This window comes from Zonotrichia leucophrys, chromosome 9, assembly GCF_028769735.1.
Source record: "Zonotrichia leucophrys gambelii isolate GWCS_2022_RI chromosome 9, RI_Zleu_2.0, whole genome shotgun sequence".
NCBI classification, from domain to species: domain Eukaryota; kingdom Metazoa; phylum Chordata; class Aves; order Passeriformes; family Passerellidae; genus Zonotrichia; species Zonotrichia leucophrys.
In genome coordinates, this window is record NC_088179.1 from 6,459,244 (window position 1) to 6,478,342 (window position 19,099).

The window sequence follows — 19,099 nt, forward strand, 5'->3', positions numbered from 1 at the left end:
TTGCTGCACTCTTTAGCATGGTAAGAATTTTTCTTGGCAGAGGAAGCTGTTGTCATTAAGGTGTCCCACTGATTTGTGTGCAGCCTGTGTGAATAGCTTAGGCAAGGCTTTAGGGGGGTATAGCTGGCTTGCTGTATAGTCAGCACAAGAGTTTTCCTGGGGCAAGTTGAATTCCTTGATGTGCTCATGGCAATTCTTTTATTTCTTGCTCTCCTGGCTGTGAGTGAAACAAGGGAAGTTCTTCCACTCTTCCTATTGAAGCACTGAGAGTTTTGAAGTTAAACTGTTCATGTCTTTACTTTCAGTATTGTATTTATTTTGTGTCAAATCTGGAAATGTGCAGAGGGATGGTAGCACAGGTTTAGATATTCTTAATTCATTTTTATTGCTTTTGTGCTTCCTTTCAGGCTGCGAGCTTTGTCTAGTGGCGGGAGCGTGACATCCCCTCCTCTGTCTCCGGCCTTGCCCAAGTACAAACTAGCAGACTATCGCTATGGGAGAGAAGAAATGTTGGCACTTTTTCTAAAGGATAATAAGGTGAGCAAGAAGAGGAAGGTGCCCTTGTGTGTGTGTTCCTAATGACAGTCTTGTGATTAGGAATAGTTGTTTGTATTTTATGATTATGCACAAAGAAATCACACAGTCTTCCTCCCAGACTGAAGAGGACTAATTGTGGGAATTTTCATGTGTGCACTTGTTTTATTGCACTTTTACCAGAATCAGTATGTTTTCGGGGTTTTTGTTTGTTTGTATTTTTTTTGGTGTGTGTGTGTGTTTTTGATTTTTTTTGTTTTTTCTTCCATTTTAGGGGTAACTTCCTGTACCCCAGAGAACAAAAAGACCTGATTGCCATATTCAGTCTCACTGCCACAGATGACTGAGGGTTAAAGTCGCCTTGCAGCTGTGCAGATTTGCTTGCCTCAGTAGGATTTTATTTAATGTAGTGCATGATAGTTATTTGTTTCAGCTGCAAAGTCAGGCAATAAATGATATGAGCAGATCATCTGAAAAAAGCAAGAGGTCTCTATCCCATCTTAAGTCAGTTCACTTTAGCAGGTGACTGGCCCAATGAGAGCAGTCCTCAGGTAGCTCCCTTCTCTGGGAATCAGGGGACACAAACAATGACATGAGCAAGAGCAGTATAGAAAATCAGGAACTTCCTTCTGGTTTCACTTTGAACAAGGGTTCTCAGTGATGTAGAAGATGATACAAAATTTCAGAGCTCTTTCAGGCAAATGATTGGTACATTTTGCAGTTGTAAACATTGGGTTTTTCTTTAGCTGGTGGCAGTGGTTGGTTTATTGTTGTAGCAGACTTGGAGGTCTGAATTCCCCTGAGAGCTTACCCTTGGGGGAGGGAGGGGCTGCAAGAAATGAAGTCAGGATAATGCTTTGAGCTTGGAATGGAGGTGTGCACACACAGCTTCGAGTTCCTATCCTGTCTTGCCTGTGCTGACTTTCTTGTACAATACTGGGAGCCCTGCATTGCTTAAATCATGGATTTAAGGGCATTGAATGTCAGAGATTTTTCTGAGTCTGTTAAGTGTGGTATAGCTTAAAGCCATGCTTTAACATGCAGAATTGTCCTGTTCTACTTCAGGAAACTGTGATTTAGATCTTCATGTTATGCTTGAATAGGTCAGCCAGTCAGAAGTTGCTGGTTTTTGCAGTTTGTGTTTGTAATGTCAGATGATGCTGAGATCTCTGCTCTTGGGGCTGATTCAGAACAACCCTCAAATATCCTGTGTTACAGGAAGTTCTCTGATTGTTATGAATGGTCCAAAATAATATTTTCTTCCTATGTGTTTGCCAGAAGGGCATTATGATTAGAGTATGTCTTTCTTTTGCTATCCACACGTTTCCAGGGTGTTGAGTGATGCTGGTTGTGAAGACTGAAAGGATTCTTGACAGTGGTTCAGGTCAGCTGGTGGATGTCAGGAATGTTTATAAGCTGTTGAATCTCTAATTAAAAGAGAGACTGACTGAAAACAGGAAGACTTCTGCTAGCATATATCTAAAAGAAAAAAACTCTTTAGTGTTACGAACTAAATATTTGTGAGGCAGTTGTCCATTGCCTCACAAATATTGTGTATGTAATTGGTGGTTCTTGTCCACATCCTCAAGATTGCAGCTATTGATGGAGGTTCTGATTCAAAATTAATGTTAACATGTATTTTGATTTAAGTAATGTTTTCTCTAGTTAATTTATACATATAGTTTCATTGTACTTGGCTTTTTTTGTATGTTTTTTTTGTTGGTTTGAGTTTGGGGTTTTTTGGTATATTTTTACTCTCCTGGTTGGTTATAAATTGGAGTTGCTTATTTCAAATTAAATACAACCTCTGTGCTGTAGGTGGCAGTTTTGTTAATTAAAAATCTGGCTATAAAAAGGTATTGAAGTTAAAAGCAATAGATGAAATGTCACTTGTTTCAGATTTCAGCTGCAGTGATGTGTAAGTTTGAGTTCTGATGTCTGTGGCCTTGTTGGTGGGTGGTGCTTTGGATGCCTTGCTTGTAAGAACTTTTTTTCTGAGGGTTGTGAATTTGCAGCAGAGTTACCCACCCCCAGTAAGAGTTACTGGAAGTACTGAGTAGATGGAGAGAGAGTTGGAAGAATAAAAGTTTTGAATCAGTGTGTGTGGCATCATCCCTGAAGTGGAAATACTTGCATGGAGTGCAATGCTCTTTTTCTTTTATACAGATACCTTCAGACCTTCTGGATAAGGAATTTTTGCCTATTTTACAAGAGGAGCCCCTGCCACCACTGGCACTTGTACCTTTTACAGAAGAAGAACAGGTGTGTACTTTTTTTTTTTTTAATCTTAAGATTGTTATTAGTGTAAAGGCATCATAAAGAGTATGCTTCCATTAAGAAAAACAATGAAATTTCAAATTAGGACATCTCAGTGTACTAGTTTGAAAGCAAACCAGCAGGAGATTCCAAGTCAGAACTACAGTTTAATAGGAAAATTAAAATAAAGGTAATAGTACAGAAACTCTGACTTAAAGTGACAGAGTCAGGATACAACCTGACACCCTTTTGGGCAGGGTGGTGGTAGCAGCCTGATTAAATGGTGGCTGCAGTCCTGTTGGAGTGGTGGATGTGCTTTTGGCAGAGCAGTGATCCTGTGGGAAGATCTGGTCCTTCTCTGGAGGTCCAGTGGTGGTTATTGAGCTCTTGTCCTCTGAGAATGCAGTGGTAGTGCTCTCCTGGTGTTCCAAGCCTCAGATTATATAAAGGTAGGAATGTTTGGTTCCTCCCCTGGGTGGGGCATCTCACAGTGGGTGATGTAATTCTGGGAGTGATGGGGTTATGGGAGACCTTGCTGGCCCTTTAGTGGAGATTGTTACCAGGGATGAGTCACAGAGAAGTTTTTGAACACTGCCTCACCTATTTCAACAGCTTATGGAAATGCTAATAGAATCCACACCTTTGGTTGCACCTTTTCATTGTAACCTAGGACACAGAGAAAGATATTATGAAAGCATACTGTGTCAGCATAAAGTTTAAATTCTGTCCATGCTCAATTATTGTCTTAAATTGGAAAAAATGGTTTTTATCCAATGTTCTGTTGAAGGAAGACAGGTTGTTAAATCCAGGATCACCATCTGGGAAGTGTTACCTATTTTTTAAGTATGCATAATTTTCAGATCAGTGACATTTTCTACAGTTTTTACCACCTTCTCTTTGGTAACCAGAGAATCACAAAAGTGGCTAGGTTCTGTAGCCCCTGTTTTGTGTTCTTTAGAGAAATGCTGAAGTTTTTTGACTGTTAACATTTATTAAGATGCAGTACTGTTAACTGCTCTGTATATAAGCAGTTTCTTTTCATCTCCTCCTTTGATGTATCTATAGGTATGTAACCACATAGAGATGGATCAGAGTGAGAACAAGTCCATAAGGATTCCATTTCAGGGATGACTGATCTGGGTAGTTTGAAATCTCTTGCTTTGAATTTGATTCCTAATGGAGAAAACCACCCATTTTCTCTGGATAAGTGCCTCTGACGTTTGACTCTGAACTGGTTTCCTCTTGCTGGCTCTCAGAACTTTTGATTTTGCAGTTTCTCTCTGATTTGTCATATTTCTTAGCACTTTTCTTACTTCGTAATACTGTGGCTTGGATTTTTGTTTCTTTTGTAATAGGAATCTGAGTATTTTTACTGGCTTGAGTGATTTGATTTTTGTGGGGGTGGGTAGTGTTACTATTAGCTTCTTAAGATACCAGAGCATCCTTCTTCCTTTGCCTGCCCCAGGCTGTTGTGTTCTTGAATTTTTCATTTCATTTTGTGCCTGGGTATTTTGGTATATCCACTTCATCTCTTCCAGACTTCGTTCCTCTTCAGTGTTGGTCCATATTTCTTGTGTGTCTGTGGGATGCTGTCATTTCACACAAGATACTGATGGTTTAGGTTTTAATCAGCAGCTGGATTTGAGTTCACATGGATACCCTGTAAGCACTTCATGTCATAGTCTTCAAAGGCACCTGAGATTGAGACTGTGCTTTTGAGGGAAGGCTTAGCTTAGCTCCTGTTCTTGAGTAGGGAGAGAAGGGGTTCAGGAGCAAGCCCCAGAAATGGTCAGCCAGACACACAGTAACACACCTAAATGTTGAACCTTTGTGTAAATGTCTTTGGGTTTATTCTTTTGCTGATGCATGGTGGAGTCCTTCAGGCCTCTTACAAGGGGATGCTGACTGCTGGTGTTTGTCAGGATGCTCTCTGCAAGGAATAACACGAGTTAGAGGCTATGGGATGGAAAGTGTGCAGAGTACAGATGAGATGGGAAGTGCTGCTGAGCTTCAGGGATAGATGTGATCCTCTGCTGCAGTGCCCAGTGTTTCAGCAGTCTTGAAAACTGAGGAGTTGGTGTATCCTGTGTCACTGCTTTTCTCTTCTCCTCTTCACCTGTGATCATACAGGAGCCTTTAAGCAGTGTAACAATTCTCTAAAATCTCCACAGGAATCGTCATCTAGAAGAAGAGGTCCATATTCCCTTTTTAAGAAAGCTTTTTCTTTAATGCTTTCTGGGGACCCAGAGGATGTCAGCAGTCTGGTTTTTCATGCCTTTTTTCCTGTCTTCATGATTGATTTGAGGTAGCAAGGGAATGGCATTTTTTAAGTTAGAACTTCTGGTGTTTGTTCCCCATGACATAGCATTGTTTATCATTAAGAATCATCTTCAGAAGTGATTTTGAGGTGAATATTAATGGATTTGCTGCTAGTGGTGATGCAGGAAAGTTCAATTAAGATTGACAGAAGGGAGTTTAAAAGACCTTTATACTCCCTCTAGGAATACTTAGGATAGAATTGTTGTCTCAGAGCTGGAGAGGCAGGGCTTTGGGAGTCCTTAGAGGAGAGGCTGATCACAGCACTGGTACTTTGATGCAGTGTTCAGTTGCAGCTGAGCCTGTCAGGATTACTTTGGCCTTAGATTCAGAACAATTCCTGCTGTGTTGTACACCTGATGGCTCTGCAGTTGTATGTGTACTATGGAAAGAACTTGTCTCAAACTGAATTACAGGTGTATTATCTCGGGATGGTGACAGATCCTGTCAGCTATATTGATTTGAATTTAAATGTGTTTTGTTTTGTAGTATTTAATTGGATACTTAAGGCTACAGTGTTCCCTGTAATAGGACATGGACATGCTTTGGATGGAATTGCTGTTTCTCTTTATGTAAAATGTTACTTTTCTGAAGATAAAGTTGTTGAGCTAACCTAGAGTTCAGCTGATTCACTTAGTGTAATGAAATACAATATATTTACAATCAGAGATTTGTGTAAGATGTGTTTCCAAGGAAGTGTCTGTTGAAGCAAGGGAGGTTTCTGCAGATGGCTTTAACAGAGCTTCCCACCAAGGAGCACTGGCAATGTGCAGCAAATGTTCCTTTGCCTTTCCCACTGCTCCTGTTTTTCCTATTTGCATTAGGGGAGAATTTGCTTGTCTTAATCTTACCTGCTTGCATAGTAAGGGAGGCTCAAACTCTTGCTGAATATAATGGAGATCCTTTTGTGTCCTCCCTGGTTATTTTCCTGACATCTGTTTCCTAAGAAATCTTCATTTGCTACTAAACCTCTTTTGTGGCAGCTTTGTTCTTCAGTCTGCATTGGCAGCATTGGTCATTGAAGGAGTACCCTGATCAATAGTAGGGCAGTTTTTGCTTTTTTGACTTTGCTTTTTTACTTCTTACTGTGAGCTTATCATGTGGGTTGTTACCACTGCCTTCACTGCAGCAAGGCTCTTCAGAGGGGAGGGAGAAGTTGCTCAGGGTTCAGGCAGACAAGTCAGTTTAAAAATGAGATCATTATTTTGTTCTTACGGGAAGAATAAGGCATAAAAAAAAAGGAGTCTCCTATGCAAGACAATAATTCTGATAACTGAAATATGTTTTTTTAGTGAAATGTTTCAGTGCTTCACAAAAAAAGCAGAAGTATGAGCACCCAGAAAGGTGGTGGTTTGCTCAGAGGCAGATGGAGGTGGTTCCTTTTCACTTGCAGTTGAAATGGTTGCTTTAAACTTTAAGAGCTAGCTCAGAAAACAGATTTGCTGGAGGCTGACCTTGCTTTTTTGACATGCATGACTGCATTTTTTCTTTCCCCTCAAGTCCAATTAGTTACCAGTTCTTTCTTGAAGAAAGATATACTTTTGTAGGGAGCACATATCAAGCAGTTTTTGAAATGTTTCTGTAATGTATTAAATCTCCTGTTGGCTTTGATGTTAGTGATTTAGATTTTAAATAGTATATAATCACTTGTCTCATTGTTCTCTGAAGACCTTCAAAGTCATGGTAATTCAGATGAGTTGATGTAAGCACCTTGCAGACTCTAAGTTCCTTTCAAGAAGCCTGATACAACAACTGTTTGGAGTCCTTTGCATTCTAATTATTCAAAACTTGCATTCAGAAAGTGTGTGTCAGTTCAGGTTTACTTGTTAATGTTTCTGTACATGCTTCTGAATTCTTTGTTCCAGGTTTCCAAGTATTTGTGCTCAGAGAATAGGGTCAGAGTTGGTTATATTTATCCATTCTTTATTGAAATAGCTTTTTCTTCTAGCAACTGTTTTATATTCAGCTGAAGTTGATTTTTACTGGTGTTTATTTTCTTATGAAAATGAGTGAGTATCACTTAAGTTTCAGAAGCCCTAAGTATACTTAGTTTTTCCTAAAGTATGTTACTCTTGTGATATTTAGAGAATAAAAAGGCTTATTTCTGCAAAGGACATTGGTAAATATAATTTTATTCAGGTTCTCTTGGTCTTTACATGTTCCTGCTTTGCTTAAGTTAAGAATTGGTATTAATTATTGGTGTCAGGTATAGGCAGATGCCAGTCTCTTTTTGCAGCAGAATGTGTGTTAACACTGCTGATGTTCTAATGGCCTCTGGTAGCACATGAAAAAGGAGTAGCTGTTCATGTGCTTACTTCAGAGCATAGAAATCTCAGCTAAATAACTTGGAAATGGTAATATTGGCCAAGATCCTTTTATAGACTGCTTCAGCTGCTCATGTGGGCATGGAATCCTTTTCCTTTCTAGTATTAATTGTAGAGAATTTGTAATAAAAACAAAGCCTAATTTCAGATAATGGCAAATGCTTGTTGTTTCTTTTTGTTTTGTTTGGTTTTTATTGTTTATTTGTGTATATTTGTGGTTTCTTTGTGAGGGTTTTTCCAGTCGAATCTGACAGTGCCTCTTTTCTTTTTGGCAGAGAAATTTCTCGATGTCTGTAAACAGTGCTGCTGTCCTGCGGTTGACGGGACGCGGAGGAGGAACGGTGGTGGGGGCTCCTCGAGGTCGAAGTTCCTCTAGAGGTCGAGGTGAGCTGCCTGTGGGATGTGCTGCACTGGATCCAGGGCATCCAGGTCCAAGCTGCTCAGAGATGCTAACTGGCGCTTGGCTAGAGCTTCAAGCTTTGAAACCTTTCCAACGAGGTGTATTGGAATATGAATCCCAATATAACCAGTTAGATTGTGCCTGGGTCAGTGTGACCCTTGCTGCTGAGCCAAAGGTGGCTTCTGTGGTGCTTCACCCCAGAGATACCTTGGCTGCTGGAGATTGCAGCAGAGCACTGAACGAGTCCAGGCTTGTCAGGGACTCCGTTTACCTCAGGAGAGAGAGCTTCTGGCGATGGTGAAGAGATAAAGGAGAGAGGATTCCGCTGGAGGGTTGCCAGATGTTTATTCCATGGTTACAGAGGTCTGAACCGGGGCAACTGCTGCCAACAGAATCCAGGCCGCATGGTCTGATTAGCCTTTTAAGCTCCAGGACAGAGGAAGGGGAGGGGACAGGTGAGCTACCAACCAGGTGAAAGGGGCAGGGTCTCAAGGGACTAGGGACACCTATCCAATGTCCCCCAGGCCTGAGGGACCAACCACACGACACCTTGCTGGTATGTTAGCCTGATTGACAGGGCACACTCAGCAAGGGGCGAGGGGGGAGGGAGAAGGGTATAGGCACACCTGGGAAGGGACCCGGAAGTTTAAAACAGGACATTGCAACACACCGCAACAGAGGTGGTGCTGGAGAATGAATATTGGGTTTAGGTATTGTCCTGGTTTAGGGCAAATTTGTTAAAGAATCTGCAAAGGAGGGCCCCTCCAGAGAGCAAAACCCACACGGCCCCTCCCCCCAACTGGTTCGGGAAAAAATTCCTTGGAGAGAGGTGGAAAGAACCTGTTTATTTGACTGGCCCCGCACCCCCCAGCACACAAAATGAACAATACCCGATGACACCGCTCTGAGAAAGATGGCAAAATCAGAAAGTCTCTTTCGGGGGTGGTTTCTCTGTTCTCAGTCCCTCCAGCGCTGGGGCAGCTGCTGCAGCCAAACCTTCGGTGTTCCTGGGTCCCAGTCCGGAGCAGGTTCGAGATGGTCACAGGAACAGGAGAGGAGAAACAGTCCAGGAAGGAATGTGGACTGTTTAGCTAGAACTAGCTAATAAGCAGAGGCAGAGAGCAGAAAAGGGAGCAAGCAAAAGCAGCAAGCTGAAGCTGGAAGTGAAAAAACAGCCTTATGTACCGCTTTCCTCTGTGTCCCTGATAAGAGAAACCCAAACAAAACTTCCACTCTTCAGTGCTGGTCTTAAAGGCACAGAACAGATGAATGGGGATACAGCATCATAACATCACCCCAGGACAGGGATGATTCTGCACATCTTAGCACACAGCTGGTATCTCTGTTATATGCCTTTGCCAGGCTGGTGGGTGGGAATCCAAAAGGGAAAGGTAGTTTTGGGTGGAATATGAAATTCTTTGGTTCAGAATTGTTATAAATTGGTTTTATGCTTTTAATAAAGTTATTTCTAACAAGAAGGTAGGAAATATATGACTGTACATAGAACATTGTTGTAGTAGGTTGGGTTCAGTATTCTGAAAAGCCATCTTCATTTGTTAACATCCTGAGTGTAAACAGTTAATGGGAAGTTGTAATTGAATTTGGGAGACATTTGAGTCGTCTAGTTCTGGTGCATCACTGTAGCTGTCTCATCCAGGATCACCTGAAACATTTGCAAATGAATGGAGAAAATGTCCTGAGGCCATATTGCTAAAGTCAAACCAAATAGTTAAACCCAGAATTTATCTTGGCAATTCCTTTTCAATGTGTGCACTTCTGTGAACTCTTCTTGGGGGGCTTCATATATAAATAGGATGGGCTGCATTTAGAATACTAGGAAGCTAGTAACTTGGAAATACTGAGTAAATAATCTTGTAACATCTGTCTTTGCAGGTGCTTAGGTGAGATTTCTCTTAGAGCCCTTTTTAATTTAATTTTACATGCCCTTAACGGGTGGTATTTTCAATAAGATCTTCAGGAAGTACTTCATATATAATTAGATGCTTGACAGAGTTTTGCTTTGACTTAATGCCTTCTCTCGTTTCTGTTCTCATTCCTTAATCCTGCTTTCTTTTTAGTTTACATCTCTCAGATATTTGTAAATGGTTTTCTGTCTTCTTGTGGTTGCTTCCCAGCTAAGATATGAATTTAAAGCTTTATGAGACTATCACTTAGATTTTCCTGTTGCTTCCCCTTCATTTATCATTGTAGTTGCACAAATGCTCAGGGTTTCATTTAAAAAAAAGTGTGCATATATATATATATATATATAGATGTGTGTACTAATTTGGGAGTTGTTGCTTTTCTGTTTTATTTTAATGTGTGTATTTCTATCACCTATGTTTCACTTTTGCTAGTAATACACATTGGCTGGTTTTTTTTAGATGCATCAAGACATAATTCTGCAAATTAAATTATTGCTGCTTAAAATTTGATGATTTGAGATCATGCATCCATTAGTGTGCTCTCTAGTTTCAATATCAAGATGCTTTGACCATTTGTAATTTGGCAAACCCTTTATTTTGCTTTCTTTTGTCAAATTTCCCTGTTTTCTTGCTGCACTATTAACAATGTCATCCTTATGCAATGAGCAGTGATTGTTTTTTAATTGCCCCCACTAGTTGCAATGAGATTGTAAGGCTAAATGTGGCAGAATATGGCTTCTAATCCAGTAATTCTATTAATGATTCTACTCATATGCATGACTGCTTTGTTTGGCAGTAAAGTTTATTTCCTTATATTTTAGTGGACAGAACTTAAAATGTGTGCAGTATTAAGACTTTAAAAGCTGTTTGAAAGCTGCTGCATGTATTCCTGGTTTCCCATAGTTAATTTTTAAGTTTTGTTAAGAAATACTAGCAAGAACTTTGTTGCAAAATTAATCGTTTTCACTTTCTTTTTTGTTTATCCTAGTTTGATCTTTTAAGGTGTTGGAATTATTATATGGTGTGCTTGTGGGGCTGCTCTGTTTAAGCTGTAGAGGATGTGCTTCTGCAGTAAATTTCTTCAGCTTTCTGAGCTTTCCTTCTTTCGTTGATCCTGGTTGCTGCTTGTTTCTTCCGCTCTTCCCCTCTTCTTCCCATGAGCAATTGCTGTTGCATTCTAGGCATGATGAGTTTTCCCAAAGTTTTATATCACAGCAAAGAAATTAAGGCTTCTGCCAGGAGAAAATGGTACGATTTTCATAATTATACAGATGATGCTCTTGTAGCCAAGGACTTAAAGTTATTTATGAAAATTCAATAGAGAGCTGTTGACGTTTACAAAAACGTTGCTTGCAGGGTTTAAATGCAGTTTTGTTTTTTCAGGTTACGGTGAAAAGGACTTGAAATTTCTTGGGAGTTTTTTCACTAAATGAGCTGCCTCACTTAACAGTTGGAAAACATTCTTATTGCACTGCAAAATTGCCTGGGTTCAAAAGGTTTTCTGGTGTTTTCCATGAACTTTACACAGTTGTATGCAGCAAAGCTGCTGCCGAGTCAGTGTGGGCTTCAGCTTTACCAAAATGAGATTTCTCTCTTGAAGGGACTTGCACCCCAGCAGCTTTATAGAGGAATTTGCATGTGTGATTAGATTTGTTAATGAAGTTCCCTGACTGAGGCACAAATTACAGAATTGTGTTCCAGCATTTGAGAGCACGAGAAGCAATCTGTGCAGGGTTGGCAAGGGAAGGAAATGCTGGTGAAGGAGTGTTATGGGTAGAACTCTACATGGGATTCACTTACCAGTATTTAAAACTGCAAGGTAACACTCAGTAAATATTCTCTGGGTGATCACTCCAACTTTTACTGAAAATCCTGATGTTGTGATGATGAAAATGTGATTACTATGTGGAAATTGTTTTGATTTTTGGTTTGTTGGTTTATTTTTTTGAAAATGAAGCTGTGGTCTCTGAAGAAACCAAGTACGTGCACGTGACTCTTCTAATTGACTTGTTTTCCTGGTAGCTCCCTGTGGTGTGCAGTTAAGCCCTGTGCTTTGTGCTGGCAGGACTGGAATGTCAACATTCATGAATAAGAGCCTTGGATGAGGAGAGATTTAAATAGTCCCTGGAATGGGCTGTAAGCTTACAGACACTTTGTTTTGTAGCTGTTCTCCCTTCTGGTTAAGGCTGTTATGAAGGGTCCTTTGCTTCCTGTTAGATCTCTTTCCCCACCCACCCTCTGTGCCCTTTGTCATCTGTTTTTGCTGCTGTTGGAAAGTGTGTCAATGGTGTGAAAGTGTAATGTTTGCATATCTAAACAGCAGCAGATGAGCTACAGTTACTCTGTTTTTTCCAAACAGTATTATGACTGTGACTGTAGATCCTGAACTCCAGTTATGCTGTAATTTCAAGAATTCGCTTCTTGTATTCCGTAAGGCTTTAGGTTTTTTTGTAATGAGAATTATAATGACAGTTTTTGCTCATGTCTTATATTTTTACTTAAATTCAAACTTGTCTGTTTTTCTGGTTAGAGACTTAGCTGTTATGATTGCAGTGCCCAGTGGATTGGTGTCTTCATCCTGAGGTTTTTGGGAAATTACTGAAATACAAATTATACATTTGCTCCACTCTATTATTAAATGGAAGGGTTTATTGACATTTATTGACCTTTGCATTCAGTACTTTGTGCAACATGTGCACTTAATCTGCTGCTTGTGTGCCAGGTATTTTTTCAGAAGTGGCATTCTGTTTAAAATAAGCCAAGTAGTGCAGAAGCAGAAGGTCAGGTGGTGTGCTTACATGGGCAGTTTTAGCCTCTCTGCAGGCATTTCTCATGCATTCTGTAACCAGCATTAGCTGTGCCCTGGTGTGCACTCTCAGGTCAGACTCACCCACATGGTATTTGCTGAATGACTGACTTTGCACACCAGTTTCCCTTGACTGGCTGCTTGTCTTCTGTAGCTTGGTAGGATGTGTTTGATGCTTCCCACACTGTGCTCTGCTTGCTGCCTGCTGGGGCTGCCCATGTGCTTCTGCTTGCACTGTTGGCTGGGCCCATGTTCTTTCCACACATGGATGGGGTGGCAGCGCAGCCAGGGCAGATGTGCTTCAGTAGCCCTGTCCAGTGTTATGTGGTGTCCCTGCAGCTGGCAGCTGAGTGCTGGGAGCCCACAGGCAGCCTTCACCTGAATGTCTAAGATCAGTACTTTGGACATTTTGCAAGGTTATCTTTTAATTCAGACCATTTTGGTGGCTGAGCACAACTGAAATACTGATGGACCACCATACAGGGGTGGTGAGTGGGGGGAGGTTTCTCAGGCTGTGATTTCCCATACTTTTCCATGCTGCTGGGAGAACAGCTGATCCTTGCTCTTGTACAGGACACTTGCTTTATTTGCTGGTGAAACGTCCTGTGTCAGCCAGGCTCTGGTGGTGTGTGGCTGCTCCCAGTGTGCAGCATTGCACTCACCCTTGCCAGAGGAGCACTGCAGTGCTCACTGCACAAGTCTGCTTTGTTTTTGTTGGGAAAGTGTAACTTCCCACCTCTGCTACCTCAGAGACAGGAGATGAGTCAGTGCCTTTGTTCTGTTTTGACTCTATGAACTGCTTTTGCTTTATTATCTCTTGTGAGAGGAAGGAAGACAGCTTTCCTGTAGTGAAGAAATTAGGCACAGGTCGCTATTAGGTGAGCTGCTGGAACTTTCCTGGCTTTTGCTCGTGAAGAATAAAAACTTTTCTGGGATTTTAGGGGACCGATAATGCTTTAACTGGATAAACATCATGCTATTTTTGATATTGTATCACCTCTTCCTGTTTCTTGCCTTTGCAACTTGTTTTACTGTAGTCAACCTTGTTGTATCAGACTTGCCCTAGTGAAAGTGTTTCTAATCACTCTCCTAGGTCTGATGCTGATTTCTCCTCTCTTACCTTGAGTGCTCAGTCTGCCTCTCCCTGAGTTTGTGTGAAAACAGCCATGTTGGATATGGTATGGGCTTGCTCAGCTCCAAGGTGACCATGGTCTAGCAGCAGCTAAAAGAAGGCATCTTGGCAAGAGAATGAGGACTGAGAAAAACACAAAAGTTAAGAGGCTCAGCTGCCAGATGTTTACAGCTCAGCATATTTCCTGAACCAGATGTGGCCTCTGTTAATGAATTTTATCTTTTTTGAGTTTGTCCAGTCTTCATCTGAACTTAGGCATCATCAAAACTCTGTGGGAAGGAAGGCTGCATCTCTGTGATTCTGGGAGATCTGTCACTGATTAATTTTGCTGGTGATAGAACAGGATAGTTTGTCTGAAGGGAATGTAAAAATTGTTCCTTATGCACCCTGCAACCTGTTCTGCTTCATACAAGAGCAGTTTTATTTAAAGACTCCAACTAGATTATCCATGGATCACTTTTTTTTTTCTTTGCCCCAAAAGCAACTTTCTGCCCTTTTCACCTCCCACCCCTTCTAAGAGATTTGGTATAGAATAGTAGAGAAACTGTTGCAACTGTCTTGATTATTTTAAATTTCTGTGGTCATAAGATACTGAAACATGGTATGATTCCTTGATATATCTAGATGTCCTTAGATTTTAAATGTAGAGGCTTTTAGTTACTTTCTTCAGAAGACTGCAAGAACTGCAGTCCATTCTGAAGGTGTTTGTTTCCTGTTGCATTTGGGCATTCTGTCTTACTTCTGCGGGTCCCTGGCCAGGTTTGCACCTCCTACTTGGAGATGTTTTTTTCCTTGAAGCCAGGAGGAGAGAAATATGAAAAGACAGATGTTTGAGGTATTTACCCAGCCCAGAATTCCTGTTACCAGGTGCTTTTTAGGTTTTAAACTTGACTGTAGAGTCTACATCTGTATGTAGGCAAGGCATTATCCTGACAGCGAGCTGAGAGGTGTTCCACTTGTTCATCTTCTTTCCATGAGATCTTGAAATGGTAAATTAGTTGGTTAGAAACCTGCCATTTCTTCTGCTGGAGCACTGTGTGAAGCTGTGTTTGTCTTTTGTAGATCTGGAAGCTTCACCCTATCCGTTAATCTAAGCAGTGCTGGAAGTTATTTTGACGAGCTGGGGCTGTATGTGGGTGTTGTTTTCCTGTTGTGTAGGGCTTGTTTTCTTTTACCCAAACACCCCATGCCTTTTCAAGCCCTCAAGATGTGCTTTGAGATGCTTTGCTTGAGGATATGTCTGTAACTTTTTGGCTCAAGGCTTGGTACTTGGTAACTGCCTGTAGAGAACCATTTACTGAGAAGGTCAGTAGGATAATTTCAAAGCTATGGCTAATGTCCTCCTTCCTTCTCATCTGCCTGTAACCAGCCATCCTGCGATCCTTCTTTTCTTCCCACTGATCCTGGGGGAGATTTTCGCTGGCAGTCACTAAACTTAATAGCTTCCTTCTCCTTTATGACCCTTGGCAGCAATAATTAGGAGTACATCCACAGTACAGTGCCATTATACTGGAGTTTGCTTTTAAAAGAAATCTGATTTTTATGTGTGAAGCACACGTGTGCAATGTGGATGTTGTGTGAACAATGCATACTTACTTGGTAATTTCTCTTGGGTAAGTATTTGTGTTTTTCTGCATCATATTTATTTCAGAATTGTTTGCCTATTCTGTCTGGTCTTGCACTTCTTGATAAGAATTTTTGGATAAGACTCTTTCTTCAGTCATTGTTCCTTTTTCCTTTTGTCCCAGATAATTTCACTGGGGCTTAAGGCCGCAAGATTGGCTCTCAGAGGCACCAGGAAAGGGAAACCTACCTGATTCTTTCAACTTCTATTATTATTTATTACAAACACTTGTGTTTTTTGTCTTTTCAGGCAGAGGCCGAGGAGAAAGCGGTTTCTACCAAAGAAGTTTTGATGAAGTGGAGGGTGGATTTGGGCGAGGAGGGGGCAGGGAAATGCACAGATCACAGAGTTGGGAGGAAAGGTAACAGAACTCTAGCACTTTAAGTTTTTTACACACATCTGTTCAGCTTCCATTTGTGCCTTTTGACTTCATAAGAACACTTAGGAAAGGTAATTAGTTATATCTGTGAGTGAAGTGTCTGAATTTCTAAGATGGAGTCAAACACAATAATGTTTCTTGAGGCTCTGGAGAAAGTAAAAGAACATTGCTTGCAAAGATTTTTTTCTGCTGAGCTCCTGGGAAGAAGGAGCTAACTACTTTGAGAGAACATGAATTACAGCAGTTGCAATTGAAGTGCTGGTGCTAAGGGTTTGCGTCAGTTTTAGTCTGGACATTGTTCACAGTATTTAGGGGCACATTTGAAAACATACCCAGTTCCCAAGGGCCGTGTGTGTATTGGTGTTCCTGAAAATTTCAGTTGTCACTTGGACCTCTAAAGGTAATGTCCATCAAGCTCTGATTTAAAAAAAGTTCCCACCAAATAAAGAAAACCAGCAAAACCTATACCTAAAATGAGTTTTTGGAGTAGTTCCAAAACCTTATTTGAAACTTCTATTCTGCCTTTCTAGGGGAGACAGACGCTTTGAAAAACCAGGGCGAAAAGATCCAGGTATGGTTTTGTTACTGTGTGGGCAGAAAATGGGAGGGAGGAGCAGGGTGTGTTTGGGGGAAGGGATTTGTACATGTACCAGCCTTTCTTACTGCTCCAAGTACATTGTTGATGCAAGATTCATGATACTGTGCCAGGTTGCTAAGTGTGTTCTCAAAGTGTTGTTTCTCTTATCTGTGTTGTTCTCACTATTGGACATTTAAGTGTGGTAGATAAGAAGCATGTGGAGTAAGTAGGTTGTGTTTATTTAATTAAGTTGTGATGTTTACAACTGGAACCAAGTTCCTGTACCTGTGTGAGAGAAGCCTTTGCTGATGAGCAGGCGTGCTGTGGTAACACGCCTTTTTTCAGTGCAGCTTTAAACATTCCTGGTGTGGGCTGTTTTGGTACCCAGGATTTCTTGACCATTTGACCTTTAATTTTTTTTGAATGCTTGATAGTGTGAGAGATCCCAGCAGTGTCCTGAGGTTCCCATGCTGATGGATTTTCTGTTGATCAATTTAGTTAAGTCATCATCTGAACCTCCTGTTCAGTCTGGTTATCTGCTCTTCTGTCTCTTGTTCCTCCCCTATTCTGTTTCTGAAATGCTTCACACTGGCTGTTCACATTCTGGCAGAATGCTGGATCCTTAATTGTGGTCCAGTACATCTGAACATCCAGCTGAACTTGATTTGGAGTGGGTTTGTCATCTTGGAGATGAAACCTAGACATTCTAAGGGTGGTGGGAACATCAGGGCAGCTCTGGCTACCTGGTAACTGCAGTGACTTTTGCTGTGCAGGCTCGTGTGCTGCTTGTTCTCTGTTGTTCCTGTTCTCTTATTCCTATGCCTGTGTCTTCTCTGTTTAGGAACCAAGTAATCTTTGGCTTTGCTAAATGAGTCTTGGCTACATACCCTCCTTGGTAATATGCTGAGAAAGCATAAATTAGAACAGATTTGCAGGTTGCATTTAAAGACAAACCCAAAGAGATCCAATTGTAATTAGAAGTTGACAGGAATGTATTTTAATCCCTGTGTAGCTGTTGGTATTTTTGTAGTGAGAGTAGCATAAATTGCCATATTTATAATTTTCTGGATTACCATGGTGACACATGCCATGGGAGTTTGCTTTCAAAGCCCTTCCAGTCCTCCCTCCATATAGGAAAGAGTGCTTTTATTTTTCTGCTTGTTAAGTTGAATGTCAACATAAAATTAAGATGCCTATGTTTTCCTCATTGTCTCCTTTAAAAAGAGAATACTTCTAGAAAATAATTTGATATTGGTCAGAGATTGACCAGTTTTAAATGTCAGCAGTGGAACTCAGGACTTTCCATGTATCTATATATTCATGAATTTTTTAGGAGAAAGTGAAAATGGGGGAAAGTAAGTACTTCTGAGATTTCAGGGCTACATTTTTACAAAAAAAATGGATGTCCAAGTAGTATCTACCACAGTTGATTTAGTTTTATTAATTTAGCTTCTTCTTCTTGTTGTGATTAGAAATATAGCAATTCCAGTTCCAGGATATAGAATGTACCACGTTTCTGATAAAGAAGGATGAAAGTATTGCATATTAGTGTAGGATCAGATTTCAGTATTTCTCAGTTGAAATTGAGGAGAATTTACACTGTGCAAAATGTCCTTAGAGTAGTTGATGTCTGCCAGAGGTTAATCTGCAGCTAGTGTAGAGCATTTTGTGTTTGTAGCAGCTGCTGGTGATGAGGGCTCTGTTGAATGTGACCTCCAAGAACTGTTCCCTGGGGAAGATGGTGTCCCTGGTGCAATTTGTTGGAAGCTCATTGCGAGTCATGATGTGCTTATTCTCAAATTATCAAACTTTTTGAGTACCTAATTGCTCTTCTTTAGTCTCTTGTATTTCTCTGCCAGTCAGTATGAGAGGCAAAAGACCTTCAATCTTTCTGAAGTTTTATTATAAAAATACTGTTTTTAAAACAGCATTGCTATGTTAGAGGTTAATGTTGCAGTAAGTGAGAAGACCATTTCTCTCCCCTTCACTTCCAAAGAGACATAAGGTGGAGAGCACAGAAATATTGACAGGAAGTGTTAGTCTGTTCTGACTCAAGCCTTGGTTAATTATAAGTAGTTATTGTTATGTAATGGCTTTCCAATGACAAAATATTTTGAGTATGAGAGAGGGTACAGATGTGCCAAAAGAAGTCCCAGGTTAATAGCAAGCACGAGTATCCACACAAAGCTGTGGAAGCAGAAAGGAAAGGAATTGACATACAAGTTATAGTTCAGGCTCACGTGCTTTAGCAGATGCCTGTACTGGTTTCTGATACCTTGGTTAAACTCCTTAGTTGAGATTTGATTTTGTAATTTTACCATGCTTCAGTTTTTCCTTGCTTCTTAGAGCCTTGGATTCAGATTACATAATTTACTGAATTGCCAACTTTTTCATGTTCTTTGTTCTGGAAGATCCCATTAGAGAATTATTAAGAAATCAAATATTTAATCACTTCTGGGTATTTGTAATGGAGGACCATGCAAGATCCCTCAATAAAAAATTGAGATTAAAAAAGTAATAGAAATTTAACAAATACTTATTTCTCAAATAGGATCAGTATGCTGTTCTTAAAAATTAATGATTGCTTTTTCAGTGCTCACAGTTTGTGAGGTCACATTTGACTGATTCTCAATATAAACAGTATCTGTTCCTGGTTTCAGCATGCAGATTGAAGATGCACAAAGTATTTTTAAGTTTGTTGCAGATTGTCGCAGTCTGACAGACTTCACTCAGAACCCAGATTGTAGTTGGAAGGCTGAGGCCATTAGCAAAGAAAATGAGCAAGTTGCTTTCTTGAGCATGTCTGTCTCTTCACAAAAGCTGCTT

The 19,099-nt window shown here is 40.6% G+C and overlaps 1 protein-coding gene across 10 annotated transcripts in view; it reads left to right on the top strand.

The window, feature by feature from the left end:
• Nucleotides 1-19,099, top strand: part of GIGYF2 (GRB10 interacting GYF protein 2) — a 76,802-nt gene that overhangs the window by 14,472 nt on the left and 43,231 nt on the right. For 9 of the 10 annotated variants that reach the window (XM_064720646.1, XM_064720643.1, XM_064720647.1 and 6 more), the window contains 5 exons: nt 408-537; nt 2,701-2,796; nt 7,706-7,814; nt 15,567-15,678; nt 16,227-16,267. In XM_064720646.1, coding sequence (XP_064576716.1) covers nt 408-537; nt 2,701-2,796; nt 7,706-7,814; nt 15,567-15,678; nt 16,227-16,267 — 488 coding nt within the window. The remainder of the gene's footprint in view (nt 1-407; nt 538-2,700; nt 2,797-7,705; nt 7,815-15,566; nt 15,679-16,226; nt 16,268-19,099) is intronic. The other variant, XM_064720652.1, reaches the window with a different exon arrangement.